We start from the raw sequence: 23163 nt of genomic DNA, 5'->3' as shown, positions 1-23163 counted from the left end.
GGAGCGGGGAGGGGGTGCCGGACAGGGTGTCCCTCCACCCCCAAGTTCAAAGTTTTATGGCAAGCAGGCTTGACTTCCTCCCGCGTCCCTCCTCTCCAGGTGTTATTTGAAAAAAATACTTTTCAAACTACATGCTGAAAACTTCAGCATGAAAATTTAATGTCAGAAACTCTGTAATCTCTTTCCCAGAGATAAGACCCAGCCCCTCGAGGAGGGGCGAACTCGATCCCTCTAACACAGAAAGCAGACGCCAGGCCGGGAAGGCAGGGGCCTGGCGGCCTCGCTGGGGGAGGCTCAGGCTCGTGCTCCCTCCCTCCCACCCGCGGCTGGGAGGGGGTGACTGAGAGAGGCCCTGCAGGGATGGAACTGCAGGGCTGGGGCGAGGGGTCCTGCAGGAGGGGCCGTCCTAGTGCAGCCTGCAGGCTTCGGGCCTTCGGAAAGCACATCCTGCCGCTCTCCCGCGTGCACCCCGCTCCCCGGAACTTGGAGTGGGTGCCGCTGCTGCCAAGGCTCGGGTTTCCATGACAGCTGAGGCCCCTGGCCCTCTCACTCAGACCCTAACTTAGGCCTCGCAGAGGGCTCAGGTTGTGGACAGCTAAGCTGGGGAAGGACAACGTGGCCACCACCGCCCACGGCCTTTCTGACCGGCAGTGCCGCCCTGGGTTGGGTGGTGGGGGCGTCCTGCACACACAGCTCCTGAGGTCAAGCCTGGGTGTGGGGGTCTTGGACTCTGAGCTGCCAGGCCCGCCAGGTCCAGGCCTCAGGGAGAGGGGAACAGAGCTGCCACACACCCAGCTCTTGACTCGATTTCTCTGTGGGTGACAGACATAACTTCTCCAAGCTGTTTCCAACAGCCCCCACCCTGAAGACGGCCTCCACCTCAGACATCAGACAACGCCCCGAGCCCCCCCTGCCCAGGGCCGGGAGGGCAGGCTGCCCGGAAGGAGGGTGGGGCTGCCCGGGGGCTGGGTGTGCGCTCCAGACCTGTGTTCTGGGACTGCATTCCGGGGGAGGGGGTGGTGGGAAGGCGCCATGTGGAGCAAACCGGCTGGGCTGGGGGCAGGAGGCCCCCCAAGCGGGGAGAGGGAGGCGTCCGACCGACCACACTCCTCTGCTGCCCCCACCAGGCAGGCCGAGGCCGGCGTCCCTGGAGACCGGGACCTGGTGGCCCAGCCCAGCACTCCTGAATGAGCCTGAGGCCCCCGTGTCCTGAGAGGCAGGGGGCTCCCTCCTTTGTAGCGGAAGGAGACACAGGCCTCCTAAAGGGGCCGGACGCCTGCCCAAGGCGGTAATCGCCTGGAAGCTCCCAGAATGTGGGTGTGGGAGAGGCCAAACTGCTTTCTCCCCAAACCCCAAGATCCTGGGTGACCCTGAACCCGGGCCTGGGGACTTGGCCATGTCTGCCCAAGCCCCCTACCGGCACCCCCATGTGCTTTGCGTGGTCCGAGCCCAGCGGGTGGGGCAGGGCTGGCTTGAGGCTGCCGAGAGGGTTTCTCCCCCACCGTCCTGCCCCCTCCAGGGGACGTGGAGAGCCAGACTGGTCTGTTGTCCTGTGTTTGCCTGCCTCTCCCGGTGTTGCCGTGGTGATGACACCAGGCATGGCTGGGAGGGGTCATACCTCAGGCAGACCAAGAGTCCTGCGTGTCCACCACAGACGGCACCCCTCAGGATGCCCACGCCCTGGCCCCCGGCTCCCAGGCCTTGTCGAGAATGTTCCATGAGCCTGATGGACAGGCACGAGGTCCAGCGTGTGAGGCCCAGCCCGCTGCTCCGGCGCCTGCCCTTGCATCCCCACAGCACCCCGCCCAGCCACCCTGTCTGTCCTCGGGGGCCCCCCAGCCGTCTCAGGTCCAGGCTGCTGGGTGTGAGAAGCGCCCTGGGTTTCTGCTGTGTCCCTGCCCCCTGACGAGGAGCGCTTCTCTTCCTGCACCCACAGCCCCACACAGCCCCTCCACGCCCCAGAGTCCCCCAGCCAACCCAGGGTCCTATCTGCTGCTTGCAGCTGAGCCTGCGGCGGGGGACCCCAGGCAAATATGAGGAAGCCTGGGCAGAAGGTGGCCCCTGCAGAAGCTGCTGCCCACGTGCCCCCGCCCCATGCTGCCAGGAGAGGCTCGGACCTCAGCAACTTGGGGGTGGCAGAAATGGTCTCTGCATGACCAGTGCGGCCCCTTCTTAGCCCCTTCCTGGGGGTTCCGGAGGGCCTAGCAGCTTCCCTGGCTGGGGGCTGAGGGGCCTCCGGGCGGCGACTCTTGGAAAAGCCTGAGGTCAGAAGAGTTCAGAAACGGCCGTGCTGGCTGGGTCCTCTTGACTGATGCGGACAACTGTGTCCCATCTCCCTGAGCTATTTCTGTTTTCGCAGGAGTCAGGGGAGGGCTGGAACTCCGGCTTCCCGGCATCCCGGCGGGCAACCAGATACCCTCAGATAAAGGGCATTCCTGGAGGCCTTCATCACGCTCCCCGGGCAGCTGCTGGCCCCTCACCCTGCACAAGTGGGCATGTCCTCCCTGAGCCCCGAGGGAGGCTCGGAACACATAGTTTCCCTGTTATGTACCAGCTGAGGGGCCCGGGTGGATTTAGCTGGGGTGAGGCCCAGGGGCCCAGGCGAGCAGGGGATGTTCTGGTAGGGAGGACATGGCTGAGATGGGAAGAGCAGCTGGTCCTAAGCCCCATAGGGCCCCCCAACAGGGCCCCCTCAGGGCCCCGAGCCTGGGTTTTATTTTGGGAGGCACCTTCTAGAGCGTAAGCTGCCTCATCCCGCGGGCACGCGTGGGGTCGCCCAGGACCTAGGAGACCCTTCAGCCGGCTGTCCAGCTCCAGGACTCTGGGTTCCCGGGAACCCTTGGGGGCTGATGTTCTGAGCATGTTTGCCCCGCAGTGTTCTCAGCCACACCTGCACCCTAGCAGGATGCCAGAGGGCTTTTCCCAGACTTCAGAGCTGAGGCCCAGGCCTGGCGGGCGCCCCCTCCTCCAGCAGGACGGAAACCAACCATTCACTCAAGCCACGAGCACCCCATGGGCTGCCCTGAAGAGCTGTTGGGAGGAGAGGGTCCATGATCCCAGGCTCTGAAGACCTCTGTGCCCAGCAGCGGGGCCTCTGGAGGGTGAGGAGGGATGCGTATCAGGAGCAGTCCATTGCCGGCTGGTGGGGTTTGTTTTGCTAAACCGAAAGAAAAACAGCAGCAGCAGCACAGAGCCCCGGGGCAGCTGACCTCCTGAAGCCAGGCAGGGTGCCTGGGCAGGGCCCCGAAACCACAGAGGAGCCCCAGCCAGCCCTCTGGGGAGCAGGGTCAGGCACCCCGACAGAGGGTGACCAGGACACACGACCCGGCGGCCCTGCAGCCCCCCAGCACCTCCTCACTGGGGACCAGCCTGTCGGCAGGAGGCAGCCCTGGGGGTCGGGGACACAGTCCCAAGGAAGGCTAGGACCTGGAACGCTCCTTAAGGGAGTGAGACACCCCTGGGGGGCAGAGCTAGGCCCTGACCAGGGTGGGGAGTGCGGAGGAGCTGAGCTGGCTCCAATCGGTGCATGGCTGGCTGTCTAGGGGCAGCACAGAGGGAGGTCCCATCCCAGGCCAGCAGTGGCAATGCCATCTCTGAAAAACGGTCCGTGCCATGAGGCCTGAGCCTCCGGTGCCCTTGCCTGGCATGCTCTGCCACACCGTGGCCGTATGAGGGACAGACAGCGCGGGACAGAGTCCCACCTGGCAGGGAGGTGGCGGGCTTGCCATGCGCCAGCAGGCACCGGGGGAGGAGGGGCTGGGTATCGGGGGCGGGGACCCTCAGGGCGAAGCTCGATGTTAGGCGGACTTCTTCTGGAGGCCTGTGTCTCCTGGGCAAGCATTATCATCTCCACGTTTTATTTTATTATATTATTATTTATTTATTTATTTATTGAGACAGAGTCTTGCTCTGTCACCCAGGGTGGAGTGCAGTGGTGCAACCTCCACCTTCCAGGTTCAAGTGATTCTCCTACCTCAGCCTCCCGAGTAGCTGGGATTACAGGCGACCACCACCACACCTGGCTAATTTTTGTATTTTTAGTAGAGATGGGGTTTCTCCATGTTGGCCAGGCTGGTCTCGAACTCTTGGACTCAAGTGATCCACCCACCTCAGCCTCCCAAAGTGCTGGGATTACAGGCATGAGCCACTGCATCTGGCCTCGTCTCCACATTTTAGACAAATCAAGACAAAGTGACAGCCAAGGGCCTCAGGGTTGCAAGGCAGCAGCTCAAAGTGGAAACCCGGACTCCTGGCCCCTCACCTAGGCCGCACACCCACAGCCAGGCCTCCCTCCCAGAAGCCGCCACCAGGCCTGCTCCTGGGCCCCAGCTTCCTGTGCTCCCGGTCCAGGCGGTGGCCATTGTCTGCCAGCCATTAGGAACCAGCTGGGGGAAGTGCCATGCCCCAGCCCCTGGGCAGCCCATGTGTCCCTCCTACACCCGTGGGCAGGGCCCTCGAGTCCCAGGTCCCAGTGGCCAGCCATCGGTCCTCTCACTAACCGCAGGATGGCCACTGAAGGCCAGAAGGTTGGGGGCCTTGGGGGCTACCCGAAAATCTCTCCCACCATGGCCCAGGCCCATGGGCGTTCTGCGGCTCCAGCCTGTGGCTCGGGGTGGGGGGTTGGGGGGCTGGGTTTTCTGACCCCGGTGGTGGTGAATGAACAGCAGAGCCCTGTCTGCGCCCCTGGCCTGCCGGCTCGCTGGCCTTCCTAATGAGCCTGTGTTTCCAGAGCCCTTTGATCTGGGGCTTTAATGACCATCCCCTACCGAGGAGCCACCAATCAATGGGTCCGCCCCCTCCCCAGTGTGTGCACAACCAAAGCCGGGCTTATCCAGGCCCCCTGACCGGCAGCCCTGAGGCTGAGGGCTCCCACTCCCGCCCGGGGTCACCAGGATGTTCTCAGGTGGCATTCCAGGTGGGACGAGCCCAGCTCCTCATCAATGCCTCGATGCCCACGGCCAGGCCCAGCTGCCCTGGGGTCATCTGGGCACCTTCTGGCCCATGATGGGGGAGGGAGTGGCCGAGCGGCGCTGGCTCCCACCTTCGGGCACCGGGGGGTCTGCTCGGAACATGGAAAGAAGACAAGACATGGTCTCAGCTCTGACTCAGGGCATGGGAGCAGCCTGTGCTTCACACGGTCGGTCCCCCACTCTGCTTGGGGGGCCCTCCCCCCGAGCTCCATCCTGGGTGGGCCAGGGCCCTCTCCCCGTGGGGTCTCCAAGCCCCAACACTCAGTCCGCAGTGTCCGGCGGGTGTGCCATCCATACTGTCCCGCTGGCAGGAGCCGTGCCCTCCGCTGGCCCTGAGGAGACCGCTGCTGCTGTTCCCGCCACTGGGGACACCCTGACTACCAAGGCCGGCTCTCCTCCCGTAGTTAACAAAGTGGGGGGCGCAACAGGCTGTGTCTCCAATGTGGCGATGGGGGGACCCACGCTGTCCCTGCCGATGGGGAGGCGAGGGCCGCAGGGCAAGGCGGGAGCCCCAGGGGGGACTGCGGGGGTCCAGCTCTTTGGGGCCACCCTTCCCCCAGGGCACCCCTCACTCGCGCCCACGCACGCGCAGACGGGAAATGAGACCTGCGAGGCTGGGCTCGGCCCTCCCCCTCTCTGGCAGCAGGCATGGGGTTTTATGAGTGCTACAAATCAGATCTCACACAGTTTGGGGCTGACACGGTTTTGTAAGAATTATTTAAGGCCCTGGCCGCCGGTAAAGTCCCAGGGAGAATGGGGCAGGGCGCACCCAGCTGCTGGGGCCGTCGGAATTCCAAACACTTCGTAAAGCTAAGGTATGAGCCGCGAGCACCTTGTTCTGTTTAACAGGCTGCTTCACCCCTGCCCTGGGCCGCGCGAGGGCTGCCGGGAACACCTCCCCCAGGCCAGGAGGAGGGGGCCGCCTGCAGCTGTGAAAGCTGGGGCCTGCCTGGGCGGCCCTGGCTCCAGGCTGAGAAGCTGAGAGGGAGTGAGTTGAAGGGTTGGCCCCACTAGCATCTTCTCCCAACCCCGAAGCACTGCCCAGGGTCCTGCTGTCAACCCCACACACGGGGCCTGAGCCGCTCCTGGTGGTCTCCTGTGCTCCATCCTGGGCCCGGCTCGCTCCTCCTGGGGTCTGCGGCAAACTCCCGCAGGCCGGGACCATGCCCAGTGCCCACACGCTGGGAGCACGGCGGTGTCCTGGCCTGGAATGGGCCTCACTCGGCATCTGTGACTGGTCAGTTCTGCCGGCCGAGCCTGCTAACTGGGCCAGGTCACGGGCTCAGGCTGTCCTCTGGCTACTTCCCTACTACTTCCCTTCAGTGGGCCCAGGCCAAGGCGGGGAGCGCAGATGTGCCCAATGTCACCACTGCCAGAGGAGGGACGGCCATGTGGGTGGCCCGGGGCACCCCAGGTACACCCCAGGAAGCTGCTCATGGGTACCCATTGGTGAGGAGGGTGCAGGGGGAGGCACACGCCAATTCATCAACCTCAGGGATGCGTTCAGGTTTCTATCCTGGGATATTTGAGCACTTCCATAATTATCCAAATACCAGTGTCGTCTCGTACTGACAGACAATGGCACCCTTCCTTCTGCGACCAGTGCTAAAACCCATGACACTGTCATCACGCAGAGTGCTGAGCAACCGTGCTGAGAATACGGGACGCATGGACACGAAGCCCTCCCAGTGAACCTGTGGGAAGGAGGCGAGCAGCATCGCGTGACCGGGGCTGGCCCGGCTAAGGGGGCTCTGCGCAGCAGGGCCATGGGCTCCCCAATCTGGAGGGGAGGTTGCTCACTCATTACCTGGCCTCTCCACCCACTGAGCGCCCTGAACCAGGCCTCTGCCTCAGGGGTGCCCTCAGGGGAACTCAGAGGACTGTGCAAAGGTGGGCTTCGAGTCCCTGATGCTGCGTGGAGGGCCTCTGCCGTGCAGATGCCAGGCAGGAAGGAGTGGAGAAGCAGGAAGGGGCGTTACTGTCGGACCCAACGGGCCCATCCCTTTCCAGCCCCCAAATTCCCTGGGGTGACGGGGCCTGGACCTGTGGACCCGTCTCTGCGGGAAATGTTTGCTGCAGGCCCCAGGGCTGCACCCTCCTGGGACAGGCTGCGGACCCTGCACATCTGAGCTTCTATGAATTCCACGTAGAATTCCATGGGATTTCTGGAATCTTCTGTCTCATGTCTCTCAGTGAGGGAGGATGGCAAAGAACGTCAGAGGGAAGGATGGGGTAGCGGCTCTGTCCTGGGCCTGAGGGACGTCTCTGAAGGCCAGCGCCCCCAGCCTCCCACCATGGGCGCCCCAGAGCAGGGGTCACTCTAGCCATGGGGTGAGCCCCCTAGGGTCTCAGCTTTGCAGAGCTGGGCCCAGGCCAAGGCAAGGAGTGCAGATGTGAGGGGGAGAACGGTGGGGGGTCTCCCACCCTCTCGCAGAGCTGGCCTTGTGCAGGGAGAATGCAGGCCTGGCCGGCCCTCCCCATTGGACACAGCGTCAGGGCCCCAGCGTCCACGGAGGCCAGGGCCAATCAAAGCCAGATGTCGGAGAAACAAGAAAAGCTGACTATTTTGACTAGAAAAAGCCCTATTTACAAAGAAATAATGAAGCAATTTGGGGGGACTGGTGCTGGGGATGATCTCAGACAGGGTGGGGTGGTGAACGCAGACGCCCAACAGGTCACTCAGGGCCCGCGTGTCCCCACCCGGCGTGGTGTGGTCTCAGGCCTCGCAGGGTGCGGCTCCTGCCAGGCTGAGCTGGGTGGGAACCTTGAGGGACGTCCCCTCAGACACCCAGACCCAGGAAGCAGCCGTATCTGGAGGCGCAGGAGAGGCTGGAACACGGGGGCCCCAGCAGTCCTGTCCACCCGGCATGCCATGGCAAAGTGCAGCATCCACTATAGAGAGCATCCTAGGGCAGGCAGAGGGGTGGAAATATGGTCAAAGAGAAGAATTCTTGGCCTTGAAAGGACTCTTAGCCGGCTACGGAGATGAGACGGGCACTCACGTACACTGTAGCCCAGGCCCTGGCCACCACACACAAGGCACTGCAGGCATCGTGCTTGCTCCCAGGGCCCCAAGACGCAGAGGCGACAATGCAGGGAATTCTGGGGGTGCGGAGCTGTGAGCGGTGCTGGAGATAGAGAGGAGGGGACTGAGGGTGCGGCACCTGGGGAGGAGGACAGAGACACGAAGATGGAAGAGAATGACAGGGAAGGGAGCATGCACAAGGCGGCCAGAGCCCTGGGGCTGGGCACCTCGGTCCAACCCCTGAGCCCCAACCCGAGCCCCAGCCCAGGCCAAGCTCCCAGCGCCCTGCAGGAACCGCCTGGGGGCCAGCCCAAGAGCAACACACCATCCGCATCCACGCCTCTCCCCAGCTTCCAGGCCACTCGGGAGCCCACCTGCGCCCCTCGTGAGAAGCGGCCCAGGAAGATGTCGCCTTCATGAGCACACCATCCAGAGCTTCACAGGAGGGACGTCTGTGGAGCCGGCCCCATCCCTCGGCCGCCCTCAGGCACCTCTAGAGCCTGGGACAGTCACTTCCTCAGTGAGGCCACAGCAGCCTCACATGCACACCCCAGGCAAGAAAATGCCCGATCCCTCCAAGAGGAATGGCAAGTTCACATCCACGTAAAAATGTGCACACACGTGTGCACCACAGCCTTGCTCACGAGAGCCAAAAGGCAGAAGCCGCCATGTGTCCACTGATGGACGGCGGATGAACACGCGGACCGTTCACCCAGTGGAGCACGACTCAGCCACAGAGGGAAGGAGATCCTGGCGCAGGCTGCGACATGGGTGTGCCCTGAAGATGCCACACCAAGTGAAATAAGCCAGACACGAAAAGCCACACAGACCCTGAGTGGTTCACTCCTGAAACATCCAGAACAGGCCAATCCAAAGCAGACCAGTCGTAGCCAGGGGCAGAAGGGAGCAGGGAGCTGGGAGCTCCAGCTAAGGGGTGCACGTTGCTTTCTGGGTGATGAAAATGTCCTAGTAGGCTACACAACTCTGGGAATATACTAGAAGCCATTGAGTGGGTGGATTGTAGGGTATGTGAACTTCATCTCAATAAAGCTGTTTTTTAAAAATAGAAAAGAGCATCCCAAGGCCAGTGCTCTCTCAGATCACTGCAGCCACAGGCCTCCTGCTCTGGGGGACCCACCATGGCCAGGCAGGGATGCCAGGCGGTGCTTGGCTCACGCCACCTGCCCACTCAGCCAGGCCCTGGCCAGGAGCACCCACCAAACCCCGAGGAAGAGGATGGCAGCCTGGCTTTCCCACCTGGCCAAGCTGACTTCCTGAATCGGGCAGTCACTCACTCACTCGTTCACTCAGCTAATACGGCTGATGGTTGCAGGAAAGGTGGGAGGTGGGAGGGCAGTCCCAAGATGGCAGCCACTACAGCTACCTTCAAGGGGCTGGCCTTCTCCAGCCTGTCCTCACTTTAAGCCCTGGGGTGGACCAGGAGGAACCGCTGTGTCCCTGGCTTTCGTCCCCTGCTGGAGGCCAGAAGATGGGAACCCCCAGTGCAGACAGGCGACCGCGAATGTGACTTCAGGTTCTAGACTGCAGAGGCGTGTGTTGGCTTGAGGCAGAGGGGCCCAAGGAGGTGGGTGGGGGCAGAGGAGGAGCCCAGGGAGCCAGGGCCAGGAAGAGCCCACTCCTGCCCCAGCACCTGGTTGCTCATCTGCCGCCAGGTACGGAAGTGATGCCATAGATGGGACACTATCAAGCCGCCCCAAGAACACCGCCAGCTCCCAAAGAGGAGAACCAGATGCCCCAGATGCCCTCAGGAGGCATCTGGAGGAGCAGGAGAGGCTGGAACACGGGGCCCCAGCAGTCCTGTCCACCCGGCATGCCATGGCAAAGTGCAGCATCCACTATGGAGAGCGTCCTAGGGCAGGTGGAGGGGTGGAAATATGGTCAAAGAGAAGAATTCTTGGCCTTGAAAGGACTCTTAGCCGGCTACGGAGATGAGACGGGCACTCACGTACACCGCAGCCCAGGCCCTGGCCACCACACACAAGGCACTGCAGGCATCGTGCTTGCTCCCAGGGCCCCAAGACGCAGAGGCGACAATGCAGGGAATTCTGGGGGTGCGGAGCTGTGAGCGGTGCTGGAGATAGAGAGGAGGGGACCGAGGGTGTGGCACCTGGGGAGGAGGAGGACAGAGGACAGAGGGGTTTCTGCTCCATTCCGGCAGCTTGGCTCTTACCTAGAGCTGCCAGGGCATGGGCTCCTGTGGGCCGTAGAGCTGGGCCCATCGTGGCTATAACTCATCAGCACAGAGAAGTGGGGCCGTCCAGCTATGAGCACAGCCCGGTGCAGTCCCGAGGGCCCTCCACCCCTTCCCATGCACGCAGCGTGGCACTGCCTGGGCCTTGCATCACCCCTGCATGGCAACAAATGAACATAAATGGGGGCACGGAGCAGCGCTGTCGGCTCTCTCCCTCGTCCTGTTGCCTTTGTCTCTGGCTGTCCCCGACCCTGCTCCTAGCTGGAGATGTCCACGAGGGGAAGGGCTGTCATGTTGGGGGCGACCGAGGCAAGGCTGCGGGCCCACTTGCTATCTCTTGGGTCAGGGTCCCTCTCCCACTCCTGCCACGCTGAGGATGTCCAGACACAGGCAGGAGTGGTCCTGTCAGCCTTGGGAGATGAATCTTTCCGGGCGAGTTCCTTCTGCAGGAACAGCCTGTTTGGCTTGGACAGGGGTCTTGCCCAGGTGTGGGGGTGGTGAGGTTGACGCCCGGGCCGGAGGGGCCCTGTGAGACCCTCTCTGGTCCCCACGCATGAAAGAGCCTGTGTGAGCACATGTGCCACTACAGTGAGCCCTTGTACTGGGGAAAAGACAGACCTGCCCAGGTGCTGCTCCCTCCCTCCCTGAGCCTCCAGGCAGGAGCAGGTCACGGGAGCTGGTGCGTGCAGCTGGTCCCTTCTCTGGGCTGTGTGTGTGCCTGGGGTGGTGGGAGCAGACCCCCAGCTGAACCCGAGCATCCCACTCCACCCAGGGCCCTTCCTGTGGGCCCTCCCCACACGGCCCTGGTTGGCTACCCCGAGCTCAGCTCCATGGGTGCGGCACGCTGGGCTCTTGGAGAGAGGCCGAGCCTTCCAGACCCTGAGTGGGGCCGCCTGCCCACCCCAGCCTGCTCTGTGCTCCTCTGCAGCAGGCACGTGAGGTGGGTGTGGATGCTTTGGGGAAGCCTATCCAGTGACATGGCTAGGTCACGCCACACGCAGCTGGGACAGATACCCGGGGGCCTCAGTTCTGACACCCGGCTCAGACCAGAAACCATTGGTCAAGTCAACGACCCAGAAAGTGGGGTCTTGTGTGAATCACCCACCCCCGCCGAGGACTGGCAGCCCTGTTTCTCACGCTGGACCGCCACACGCCCGTCCCTATCCTCCATTCTTCAAGAAATGCGCCCAGCCTCACCCCGTGCTCATCCCCGCATTTTGGTCTTGCCTCCATCTGGGCACTCCCTGGGACTGGGCCCAGGCCACGCACTTGGCAGGCCCCTGAGGCTATTATCTCCCCTAAGGCCCGGCCCTCAGCCAGCCCCTTTCCGGGATCAGTGGGCTGCCATGCAGAAGGAGGCCCAGTGATGACTGGGGAGTGAGGGAGCCCCCGGTGTGCTGTGGAGATGGGGGTGCAGTAGCTCCCCAGCCCCTTTCTCCTCCCTGGCAGGGAGGCCTGTGGGAGACATGGGGGCTGCAACGGGACAGCACAGGCCGGGGTGAGACAGGGCGGGAGGAGGATCTGGAGGCCGGGGCGGCTGGAGCCGGAGTCAGGGCTGCGTCTGGGGGTGGCGGCCGTGATGGAGTGTGCCTGGTGCGCCGGCCGCCAGCAGGGCTGCTAACGGCCCCTGTGTGCGGGGCTGGACGTGCCGTGGATGAAGGATGGGATTCCTCTTCCCCTGCCGTGAGTTAGGGTCCTCAGAGCTCTAGGCCCCATGAATTATTTCTCTAAGGAAAACACAGTTGACTCCATTTCTCCGGCTCCACTTCCTGACCTTCCCCATCCCTCTAAATCAACACTGAAGGGTGAGCTTGCCCGGGCCTTCACCCCCTAGCCGAGCGCTTCCCCCGCCACACCCCCTCCTGCCTGCACTCTGGGCTGGGGGAGGGGAGGCTGAGCCAGCTGCCACGCCATCTCCTCTTGCAAGACCCTCGGAAGGCTGCCCAAGCAGAAGGAAAAGCCAGGACCCTCACTCAGACCACAACAGGCCCACGCTGCAGATCGGGGTTGGTCCTAAGTCCACGTGACACCTGTGTTCTTCTGAGCATTCGCACGGCAAATTACACGGCAAACCCAACTTCGTGCAAGAAAGCCGCGCCGTGGGCTTTCCCCCAGACGCCCGAGTGCGGCTCCGTCCTGGTCAGGGTGGAGCGCAGATGGCTCCTGACGTACACGTGGGCCCTGGTTTTGATTTCCAACCCCAAAGCCGGAGCTGCCCGCACACAGCAGGGAGGGGGCCTTGCTCTGGCCTCCATGTTGGGTTTTCTAGGGAAGCACTGGAACCAAGGACAGACTAAGAAAAACAGAGGAGCCCCCAGGCCTCTGCAACCCGTCCGGAGGACGCACCAGCTGCCGCATGGAGACGGGGCCAGAAGGGGCTCTGGAGGCCCTGGGCCTCACCAGATGCAGGGGTTCTGGGAAGAGGGGCTGGAAACCTTCCGGGCTCCTTGGAAGGTTCTGAATAAGACATCATTAAAACCAAAAATCAATTCTGTATCCAGCTCAGGGCCCCCTGGAGGCTGCCCCGGCTGGCCTGTCCAGCTTTGCTGGAACGGGAACCCAGGCCAGTCTGCCAGGTTCAGGCCCCAAAAACGGCGGCCGGGCAACCCCCTTTTGCTCCCACAGGCCAGGCCAGGCTAGGAGAGGCAGCACAGAGCCTCTGGCAGGGCCACAGACTTCCATGCAGAACCCTTTAGACAAGAATCAGAGGCAGGGGCCGTGCGTCCTGACCTGCCCTGGGCCGACAGAACAAGGGTCTAGACCCAGGCATCCACCCAGACACTGCGAGGCCACTGGGCACCTCCAACAGGATGCTCAAGCCCACCCTCTCCTCTCTCGACCTGTCCACCCCCAGGGCCGAGAAGCCCACAGAACTGTTTTGCAGTGGTTGCTGGCCACACCTTGCCCCCTGCCCTAACCACCTTTCCAGGCTGGGTCCTCCCTGTCCCCTAGGCCCAGCCCCGGGCCTGTGCCCGACGGCACCTCTCCGCCATGGCTCTCCTGAGACACTGCTGCCCTCGGATCCCTTCCCGGCCCTTCTCGGTTCTTGCTGCTAACAGTGCCAAACCGAAACCCACAGGCGGGCCGGAGTTCCCTCACCAGGCCCCCTGAGGGCTGCTGACCTGGCAGCCCCTCCCCAGAACTTCTGTCCAGGCCAGGCCGTTCTCTCACCCGGCGCTGCCCCGTGCTCACGCTGACCCCTCCATTCCTCCCGACGCCTCTGGGCTCAGGCTCTGAATGTGGGCGCTCAGAACTATCTTCTGGGTCTTTTCACCTGCGTGTCTCATTCCCCACCTGGCATGCAGCTCCGAGCCTGTGTGTGGCCCTCTCTCTGGCCAACCCACCTCCCCAGCATGGGGCCACCACGTCTCAAGTCCGCCCACCCTCAGTTCCCCGTCAACTCAGAGACCAGACCCCGGCCGCGCCCACTGCCCAGACCCTGGGAAAGCGGAGCCAGGCCACGTGGCGCTCAGAGCTGGGGGGTGGCTGCTGCGTGTCTGGCACCCAGAGACCCAAGAGAAGAAGGAAGCAGAGCTTCCGGCTCTTTCTCCTGCAGCAGGACTTTTATTTAGGTGTCAGGACTGCTCTGCCACAGCTGCCCACCTGGGGCGCGTCCCTGCTGGCCGCCCCGTCACAGCCCGAACCAGCTGGGGACGCCGCCCCGCCGCGGGTCGCTGCTCTGCCTCTGCTGCCTCTCCTCCTCGAGCATGCTGTAGAGGTCGTCGGCAGCGCTGCCTTCAGGGCTCTCGTCTTTCTCGGGAAACAGATCTGGGAACGTGAAGGTCTGTCCATGGGCCTAAGGGGGAGAACAAAGGCTCCAGCCAGAGCTGCAAAGACTCCTCGGCAGAGGGGTCCGTGGGGGAGCCTCATGCTTTCTGGCAGCCACTTTCTGCCGGCGCCGGATTCAACTGCTCAGAGGTACCTCCCTGGGCCTCCTGGGGCAGCGTCCCTGCCTGGAATGTAAGCACCCCCACAGCCACCGGCCCCCGGCTGTCACACTGCAGCAGAGGCCACAGCTCCAGGACAGGGCTGCTTTCCCCACCATTGTCTCTTTAGGGCCTGGTGTCTGCCCCCGCCCTGGGTGCACCCATTTACTAGCACGGGGCCACCTGGTTGGTGGGGGGCAGAAACAAGGCATGGAAAAACATGACACAAATCACGTCTGGTACCATGCTGAACCTGTCCATCCAAAATGCCTCAGGCTCTACTCACATTAAAGCTCCCCCTCCTCCCAGCCCAGAGCCTGGCAATTAAAGTGAACATCACGTACGAAGAAACATGCACGTGCGGCAGCTGATAAATCAGGACCCGCTCTGCCAATTAACTGGTTTTACATCTTCTGCTGAGAGTTCAGAATATGTCCGTGTCAGCCAAGCCCCAGCCCAGGCCACAATATGTGGCTCGGGTTCACGAGAAGGAGGGGATACTGCTCCTTGGGGACCTAAGCAAATACAAGAAGCCATCTTAACTTGCTAATGATTACTAAGTGCTCCAAAGCTAAGCGGCAAGAGGCAGAAAGAGCAGACCAGAGGAGAGGGAAGAGAAGAGGGAGGAGCGGGCCGGCACATGCCAGGGGCCAGCCGCCCTTCTGTTTCCGGACGGGGGGAGGAGGAGTGAGGATGGCACCCAAATCTGGAACCCTTTAGTGAGTAAAATCAGTCAGGTACACTTGGCTCTTGCAGACCCTTGTTGTGTAAATAAATCTGGATGTGGGCAGGCAGCCAAGTATGATCTGAAACAGGCCCAGATCCCACCCTGCGAGGGAGGTGTATGCACCCTGATCCCTGGCGCAGAGCGCAGGGGCTGGCGGGGAGAGTGGCACTGCGTGCGCCGTAGCCGGCCTGCAGGAGGATTGCCTTACACAGCTCTAAACTTTGCGTCTTTTAAAATACCAAGGGGCAGTCGTTTACATGTGAGGCTGACTGCCCAGAATGGGAGATTTACCTTTACTATATGGAGGTGACTCTGCTAGGTTTCTGAGGCAAGGGGAACCCAAAATGACAGTTTAAAGCACAAACATGGCCATTTGTCATAGCTTCGAGAAGAAATGGGGAAAGGTGGTGAGAGAAAATCCGTTTCTTACAGGAGACAAACACCGTTTCGGGATGCCAAGCATGGTTTCCCAGGGGCTTCCCCTTTCTAGAAGAGTTCACCTTGTACCTAAAAAAAAAAAAGCCCTTGATCCTTCCAAAAAGGAGAGAGACAGCTGATCGGGGTAAAGAACAGGAATGGAGAAAAATGTCCCAATGACAAGTAAACAAGGCAGCCCTGCCTTCAGGAATCCCAGGGCGCCCTGGGGGCTGCTGCCTGCCTGGACCTGGAGGCCGGAGCCCCGAGCACGGAGCTCGGCCCAGCTGGCGGCAGCGGCTTGTTCTGGAGTTGCCTCTCATGTCGTGCGCCCTTCATTCCTGCGCCGCTCAGCATCCACACAAGCCTCAGGGCAGCGGGCGGTCAATGGTCTTTTTGTTGTGTGGGTCACTGAGGCGCTGCTTTCAGCTCCCAGGACTTTGGGCCAAGGAGATGCTTATCAGGTTGTCGGAGAAAAAAATGTGGGACTCCCACCATGTGGGACAGGGCCTTTCCACTGCGGCCAACTCCAAATAAAGTGGATAATTTTATCTTTCTAATGCTCCCTCCCTGGGCTTTGCAATTAGCAGTGATTCTAAGCCCTGGCGCAGGGCCCAGGGGGACACGCTGAGCAAGGTCTCAGCAGACACGAGACAGGAAAGGGCCTTGAGAGTCCCCTTTGCGGGCGGACAGGGACCAACGGCCAGGGCCCATTTCTAGGCTGTGCAAAGATCTGCTGGAGTTCAGGAAGGGGGGTAAGGACCCGTTACAAATTTTAATTCTGGAACAGGAGGAACCATGCCCAACTGGGACCCTTCAGGCTCCCAGTTGCCCTGCCCTGTCTCTGGCTGCCTGGACTTCACAGAGGGAGAACGACACGCGGGCAGCAGCTGCAGACACCGGATCCCGGAGCTGCTGGGTTCAGTTTTCATGGGAGGTGGGGCCCAGAGGAAGAACGCAAGGGCTCGGATGACTTGAATGCCACTTGTAACCGTAGCTGCCTCTGAAGTGCCCGTGGCGGTGCCGGCACACGGGATGTCCACCCACATGCCATGACAAAGACAGATGGGCCCGACTGACACTGAGCACACAGAGGCCTTTATGAGGCCAACGGCTGCTCTCCCCACCTGGATTGGCTGATTTCATGCACAGCAAATATTAGGCCAAATTATTCCGGGGGCCCCTGTTTAGAACAACAAATGTGACTGTTTTTCAGAAAAGCTGCCATGCTAACTTGGCCTTTTTAACAAATTGCCTCCTTAGCCCCAAAACAGGCCGGCTGGCCCAGGAGGCGGTTTTCTCCATCGTGTGACTGCCATCTAGTGGCAGGGGCCGCCGGCTTGGCCTCCAGGGACCATTTACACCGGAAGACAACCCCATCCCCACCCAGTAAGGCCAGCCCCAGGGGCAGAGTGGGGAGGCCCAGGAGGCGGCCGGGGCAGGCTGTGGACATCTTGGCCCAGAGAGAAAGTACCTCTGGGTTTGCCTGGGACTCAAAATGAAGAGCCCGAAGAAAGGCTTTGAAACTGTGGGTCTCACTCCTGACAAGTCTGGGTTTCAGAAACTGAGGGCCCAGGCAATGTGGGGTGAGGGTTCTTCTTCCCCAGAGCCCCCCAGGATACGTAAGAAAGCACCTGCTCAGAAGCAGCCTGCTGAGCCCTAACAAGTACGTGGGACCTGCTACCCTGCAATGCAGGACATGGGCCTCAGCCAACAGCCCGGCCAGCCAGACCTGCCTTGGCACCAAAGACCTTTGCCCTCAGGGGCCTCACACTCTGCCTCCGAGGCTGAAACCAGCCAAGGACAGGCTCTACAGAGGCCGGGGCCTCCCATGCTCAGACACCCTGGTGTGCGTTGGAGTTGAAACCCACTAGGCCTGTGATGGCTGCCTTTGCCCACAGAGAATTCAAACTTCAAAATCACAAAATGGCTGGACGCTGAGAAGTGCCCCATGTGCCCCGGTGCTCACGTGCTCCCAGCGCCACCACTAACACCCCCAAGGCCGTGACGGAGCATGACCTTATGTGGAGCCTGCCTCTGCGCTGAGGCCCTGAGATCCGGCCTCACGGGGGCTCCCTGGGCCCCAGCGCAGCGTCTCCGGCACAAACATCCCCAAGGACACAGTTGCGAGGAGCCCCTCGGAGGCCCCGCTGGGGCTGGCCAGCTCACACGCACCAGCTGCACGTAGGCGACCTTGTAGTCCGGCTTCTTGATCCTCACGTTTCTGTGATCTCTTCTCTTGTTAGAGCCTGCCGGAAGGGAGTGAAAAAAAAAATCAGAACTTTAAAAAAATCAGAACTTTAAAAAATTACATCCTCAGAGGTCAATGCCACTAAAACGAATCTCTGCTCTCTTAAAAATGCAAATATGTTTTTAAAAACTCAAAAAGGCGATTTCTCAGGGAAATGGGCACTGTAATCAAACGAGCCAGCACAGCAGGCTCCCAGGCTCCTCCCTTCTCCGAACAGAGGCCAGCAGGTTCTCAACAAAGGAGCGGATGCGGCACCAGCCAGGGCACACGACAGGGGCTTATGGAACAGACAGCGCTTTGCTCCCCAGCCTCAGCCACTGCAGTCCAACCTCGGGGGCTGACGGCAGGAGTCAGGGCTCAGAATGGACCCCAGGCCAGCCCAGTTGAATTCTAATCCCTGCTCTGGCACGTAAGCACCATGTGACCCTGACAAGTCACCCTGTGCCTCAGTTTCCCATGAGCCAAGTCAGACCAAGACCCCCATGCAGTAGCTGAGGCTGTGGCTCGGCGAGGTGGGCATGTGGCACAGATGGGCACAACACCAACAGGAGAACCTCCCGTGGGCACTCACCATGCTGCACCCGTGTCCGCACAGCAGCCACGGGCACGTTATAGATGCCCTCGAGGTAATTCCTGAGGTCCACCCTTGTCATTCTGGAGGCGAAGGAGAAAGAAAACGGCATCTTAACCAGGCTAAAAGCCAAAAATACTGTCCCAGATGCACAAGCACCCAAGGCTGAAAGGCCGACAGACCAAGACCCACAGGGGGCAGGGAGGAGGGCTGGGTACATCAGCGGCACTAGTGGGGCCAGGCAGCCCCGGCAACACCAGTGCTGCTGGCTGCAAGACTCCCTACTCTGGGCACACCAGCATGGGATGGCAGTGGCACAGACCCCACGGAGTGGGAGCACTGCCCAACCAACCCCTGGCCTGCTCCACAGCCCCACATGGCTCCCTGCTCCGGGCAAGTGCCTGTGAGAGGAGGTGACAGTCTCTGCACACTCCTGGCTGGCAGGTGCCCCACCTCGTCTGCCCCGGGGCCCAGTGGCCGCATCAGGGTTAGGCCTGCTCTGCGGCTGATGGGGCTGATGCGGTTCTAGGAAGTACCTTCTGGAAAGGCCTGCCTGGCATTCGGTGCGTTAACTGCAAGTTCCCTCTACTGCAGAACCTCACGGTCACTGCCAATTCAGCTTCTGGGCCCCTGCAGGCTGCACAGGCCTGACCTCCGCCCCCAGGGGAGCTCACGCTGCTGCCCCGCTTGGCTCACGTCAACCCTGAGCTGGGGACCTGTGAACTTAAACACTACAGAACAGCACCCCAGTTTTGCTCGCGGGGACTGTGCATTTCTCTGAAGGTCAAGCAGGCTCTTCTGAGCGGTTCTGCACATCACGGCCTGCTCCCAACCCAGCCTCTCAGGGCGCCTCTCCTAAAAAGAAGTTGCAAGAACTCAACAGAAGACGCGAGCACAGATGTCCAAATTTTAAGGCTTCCAGTGAAGCCCTCCCCGGGTGGAGGGCGGCGTGCAGCCTGCCTGCCGGGCTCCACACCTACGGGTACTCCATCAATACTTGCCGGGCAGGGCCGCCTGAGGTGCCTTCCCAGCAGGAAGAGGCTAGCACGTGAGCACAGTTGTTTTAACTCAGGACCCAGGCCCCCCTGAGGGCACTCTCCCAACCCAGCGGGAAAACTTCCGGGCTCACTCCACGGGGATCCCCCCGAGGGTGCTTCCCAACCCCAGCCGGAATCCTCCCGGACTCACTCCATGGGGATCCGGAACTGCACGGTGTCCTCGGGCTGGGCCACACCAGGCCGCACCAGCTGAATGAAGAAGTTGGTTCGGAACACCCGAAGTTGTGGGCCACCCAACTGGTACAGGGGATACCTGTACAGAAGAGATTGGGTCCACGTCACACACTCAGGCCAAGGCAGCCCGACACGCCAACCCTGCAGACCTCCGAGTGTCCACTCACAACAGGGTGGGCAGAAAAGGGGGTAGCTAACACTGCGGATCCCTGAGTGTCCACTCACAACAGTGGTGGGCGGGAAACAGGGTAGCTAACCCTGCAGACCCCTGCGTGTCCAATCACAACAGGGGTGGGCGGGAAACGGGGTAGCTATCAGCAGGTCACCACCCAAGGACACAGAGGTCCCCACAGCCCTTTTCTCACATGGGCCTGCCAAGGTGGACGGCCAGTCCCTAGCATCGACTTAAGGAGCATGCGCTGTTGACCCCCAAGGTCAGACTTCAGAAAAGGCCAATGGACAAAAATCAGAACCCCGCAGACAGCATTCCCCCAATAAGCTGATTGCAAGGCTCAAAGACGTGTGTTGGGGCACTGATACCCCTGGGAGAGCAGACCCCACGCGGCCGGCCCACTCTCCTGCTGCTCAGGTGAAGTGGAGCTGCAGAGAACCACACACCATGGGACAGAAAGGCCAGCTCCGCACTCTCCCGGTGGCAGCAGGGCCTAGCTCCTCGGTATGGAGAACGCAGGCTAACCAGGCTTAGGCTCCTGGAAGACGGTGCTGCCAAGACTCTGATTCAGTACACTAAATGTGAGTTGAGTGCACCACACCCCAGCACCCCACTAAATGCCAGCAGAGGCAGATGGAGAGGTGCCAAGTGGCCACCGCAAACTAGACCGGCACGCTGCCTGGGCTGGGGGGCCAGGTGACGATCGTGCAGAATCTCTAGCCAGTTGGTTTCATGCATTCTCCCACGTTCAGCTGGGTGGACAGGCAGCACCGTCCTGCCGTCCCCCACCCCCGTTCCCGCCCCTGCCACTGCCGGCACACCCTGGCTCTATCTGGGCCTCAGAGCTGGGGGGAGGAGGGGCACAGGAGAAACTCAGGCCTGCTGGGTCTCGGGGGATGTAGGGTCTGAGAGCCCAGGTGCAGGTCTTGGTGGAGGGGGAGCACAGGGGCTCTTGAGGGGTCTCTGGTGGCCCTATCTGAGGCACTGCACATGGCCCTGGCCTTGGGAGCACCCAGCACCAAGTTAAGAGGGACTCCGTGAGGCCAACGCTGCCCCAAGCTTCACATGAATTTCACGCTGGCCTCTGCCTGTCTAGGGAAGATGAGGAGGAAGTGAGGGTCAGAGGCCTTGGGTGGGGTGTTCCTGAAGGGCCAACAGTGGTAGGCAGCACTGAGCCTCTGGGCCTGAGGGCCTGGCAGGGGCCAGGAGCTGCTGGGAGCTCTCAGAGGCAAGGCGCCTGTAACAAAACCCGATCACTAATCATGTCCACCCCAGGCCTCCTGATGACCACACTGACACATGGCAGCCTGGTGGCCGGGCCAGTGGGGCTGAGTCTTCACTCACCCAACTCCAGCAGAGCCTCCTCTTGGGCATGGCCTTGGCCTTTCCAAGCCTCAGAGTGCAGCCTTCAGGGGTGGGCCCCAGTGAGAGGCCGAGAAGAAAGGGTGGGCTCTGGAGGTGGAGGGGCCTGACTTGTTTTACCCACAGGTTCAGGCTAGCCATGGCCACCCGAGGGGCTCACACATTCCCTCTGGTGACCAGCTGTGGGACTGCAGGAGTGGAGACAAAGTTTGGGGACTCCCAGTAAACAGTAGAAAAGAAGGTTCAACAGCTCCCAGGCCATTAATTTTCGAGTCTCCAGGCTTGGGGCCTGAAGGGCACACTTTGCTAAGGGTCTGAAGGGCCATGTGTGGGCTTGAGGTGAGAGGCTGGCAGGGGTTGGGCCAGGACGATTCACTGTCCTTGTTCCCACAGGCCAAGCCTCTCCAGGCTGGAGCGCCAGCTGCCTGTGCATGGAGCCTGCAGATCTGGAACAACCTACACTGTCGACACCCAGGGCCCCAGGACAGGGCTCTAAGGCCTCTCTTTTGTTCTCGAACCCTTGTAGGTACACCAGCCCTCAGTTCCCTCAGTCCCACTCTCCCCGGCGAGCACCCCAAGCACTCCGCATGGGATTTCACAAGCACCTCCACAGTAACCTATCTCAAGTAGAACTCTGCACTAACTTCTTCCTCAAAACACAAAAACCTGGCTCACTGCCACCAGCCTGCCTCCCCACGGCCCCACGAGTGACTCACCCAGGATCCCACCCTCTCAGCACCCCCGCCCCAGCTGCATCCAGTCCACAGCAAGTCCAGTCAGCGCTCCCTGCAAAGGCTCCCTGGCAACAGGAGTGTGTGCACTGCTGGGCGAGCGGGCCCCGCTGCCTCCAAGGCAACCACACCTGATCCGTTTCCAGGGGCCCACCACCCTTGGCCCTTCAGGAACACCCCACCCGGGTCCTCTGACCCTCACTTCCTCCTCATTCTCCAGGGACAGGCGAAGGGCCAGCGTGGAATTCACGTGAGGCTCAGGGCAGTGTTGGCCTCACTCAGACCTTTTCTTCCTTGGTGCTGGGTGCTCCCCAAGGTCAGGGCCACGCGCAGCACCGGTCCCAGATGTCTGCTGAAGGTAGCCTCCTCCATTGGGGGTCCCACCTGCCACCCTCCCCTCTCTCCCCAGCTATGTGCAGGGGCCTCCAAAGCCACATCCTGGCCCCTTGACCGTCCCTCTCCAGAAACACTGATTACTGTTCTCCAAAACCCACCCGGGAGCCCACATCTACTGATTACGCCTGAGTCATTCGTTCACCAAGAAAAATGCAGGGCTTCCTGCTTCAATTTGGGGAGGGCGAAGTGGTGCAGGACAGCGCCCCGATGGCCCCCTGGGAATCCAGAGAACATGCAGAGTGGGCGTGGGGGGTCTGGGCTGAGCAGAACCGGGCCTCCCGCCCTGCCTGTCCCAAAGCCCTGAGGGCTGCGGTCAGCTGCCCTTTCCCACTCAAACCCAATCTGGATTCCCAGCTCCTCTGCCTCAGGCCGCGCCCGCGCTGCGGTGGGGGCCGCCCGGGCCTCCCCGCCTGGACCCAACAGCCGACGTGGCCCCCGCCCCGTGACGATCAGAAACGTCTCCAAACAGCTCCCTCGGCCCTGGCTGCGGGACCAGCCCCGGGCCCGAACCCGGGCCGCCCTCCCACTCCCCACGCGGGGGCACCGTGGCCTCCATGGGTTTGGCTCGGACCCTCTGTCCCCAGCCCGGCCACGCCCGCCCCCTGGGGTTGCCCTAAACCTGGCGGGGGGCTCCTCCGCCACCCGCCTCGCGTGTCCCAAGCCATGACAGGGGGTCCCGGAGAACCCTGCCTCGCCCGGGCCAGGAGGGGACCCAGGGACGCCCACCCTGCTCCCCGGAGTCCGCGCGCCCTGTGGGGTCCGTCTGCTTGTGACACTAAGGGGCGCCCCGCGGCGGGGGGGTGACGACCCCTACTCACACCACATTCCGCGCCATGGCGGCCACGCGCGCTTCCGGGGCCCGCGAGGCGGAAGGAGCAGCGCGCCCGCCCCGCACGGCCGCCGCCTGGCACAGCGCCCCCTCGCTTCCGGAGGCCGCGCCGCCCGCCCCGCACGCGCCAGCGCCCGTGCCGCCCGCCCGTGCCGCCCGCCCGTGCCGTCCCCAGCCCTGCGCCCGCCCCGCCCCGCTCCGCCTTCTCCTCCCTCCCTGCCCCCCTCCTGTCCCGCACCCCACGTTCCTGCCCGCCCCGACTCCCACTCCCCGCGCCGCAGACTCCACAGGACGCGGGGCCGCAGCAGTCCCGCCCCGCACTCCCGGCCCCACAGCCTGAAGCCC

The 23163-nt window shown here is 62.2% G+C and overlaps 1 protein-coding gene across 4 annotated transcripts in view; it reads right to left on the bottom strand.

Annotated features, from left to right (window-relative positions):
- MRPL23 (mitochondrial ribosomal protein L23) overlaps window positions 1–22929 on the bottom strand; it is a 71245-nt gene extending 48316 nt beyond the window's left edge. Inside the window, exons 1-5 of one of the 4 annotated variants that reach the window (XM_031016396.3) lie at window positions 22808–22929; window positions 19285–19407; window positions 18097–18179; window positions 17450–17523; window positions 13750–14003 (exon numbers count right to left, since the gene is read on the bottom strand). In XM_031016396.3, the coding sequence (XP_030872256.1) occupies window positions 13839–14003; window positions 17450–17523; window positions 18097–18179; window positions 19285–19407; window positions 22808–22824 (462 nt within the window). In that variant the 5' untranslated portion in view covers window positions 22825–22929 and the 3' untranslated portion in view covers window positions 13750–13838. Of the gene's footprint in view, window positions 1–13749; window positions 14004–17449; window positions 17524–18096; window positions 18180–19284; window positions 19408–20844; window positions 21151–22715 lie in introns of those variants that run through there. The other 3 variants (XM_031016397.3, XM_063710878.1, XM_055355151.2) reach the window with 3 other exon arrangements.
- Between the last annotated feature and the right edge of the window lie 234 nt (window positions 22930–23163).

Source organism: Gorilla gorilla, chromosome 9 (genome assembly GCF_029281585.2).
Source record: "Gorilla gorilla gorilla isolate KB3781 chromosome 9, NHGRI_mGorGor1-v2.1_pri, whole genome shotgun sequence".
In the NCBI taxonomy this organism is placed as follows: domain Eukaryota; kingdom Metazoa; phylum Chordata; class Mammalia; order Primates; family Hominidae; genus Gorilla; species Gorilla gorilla.
The sequence above is the reverse complement of the archived record's forward strand: the minus strand, read 5'-3'. Positions and strand labels throughout refer to the sequence as shown.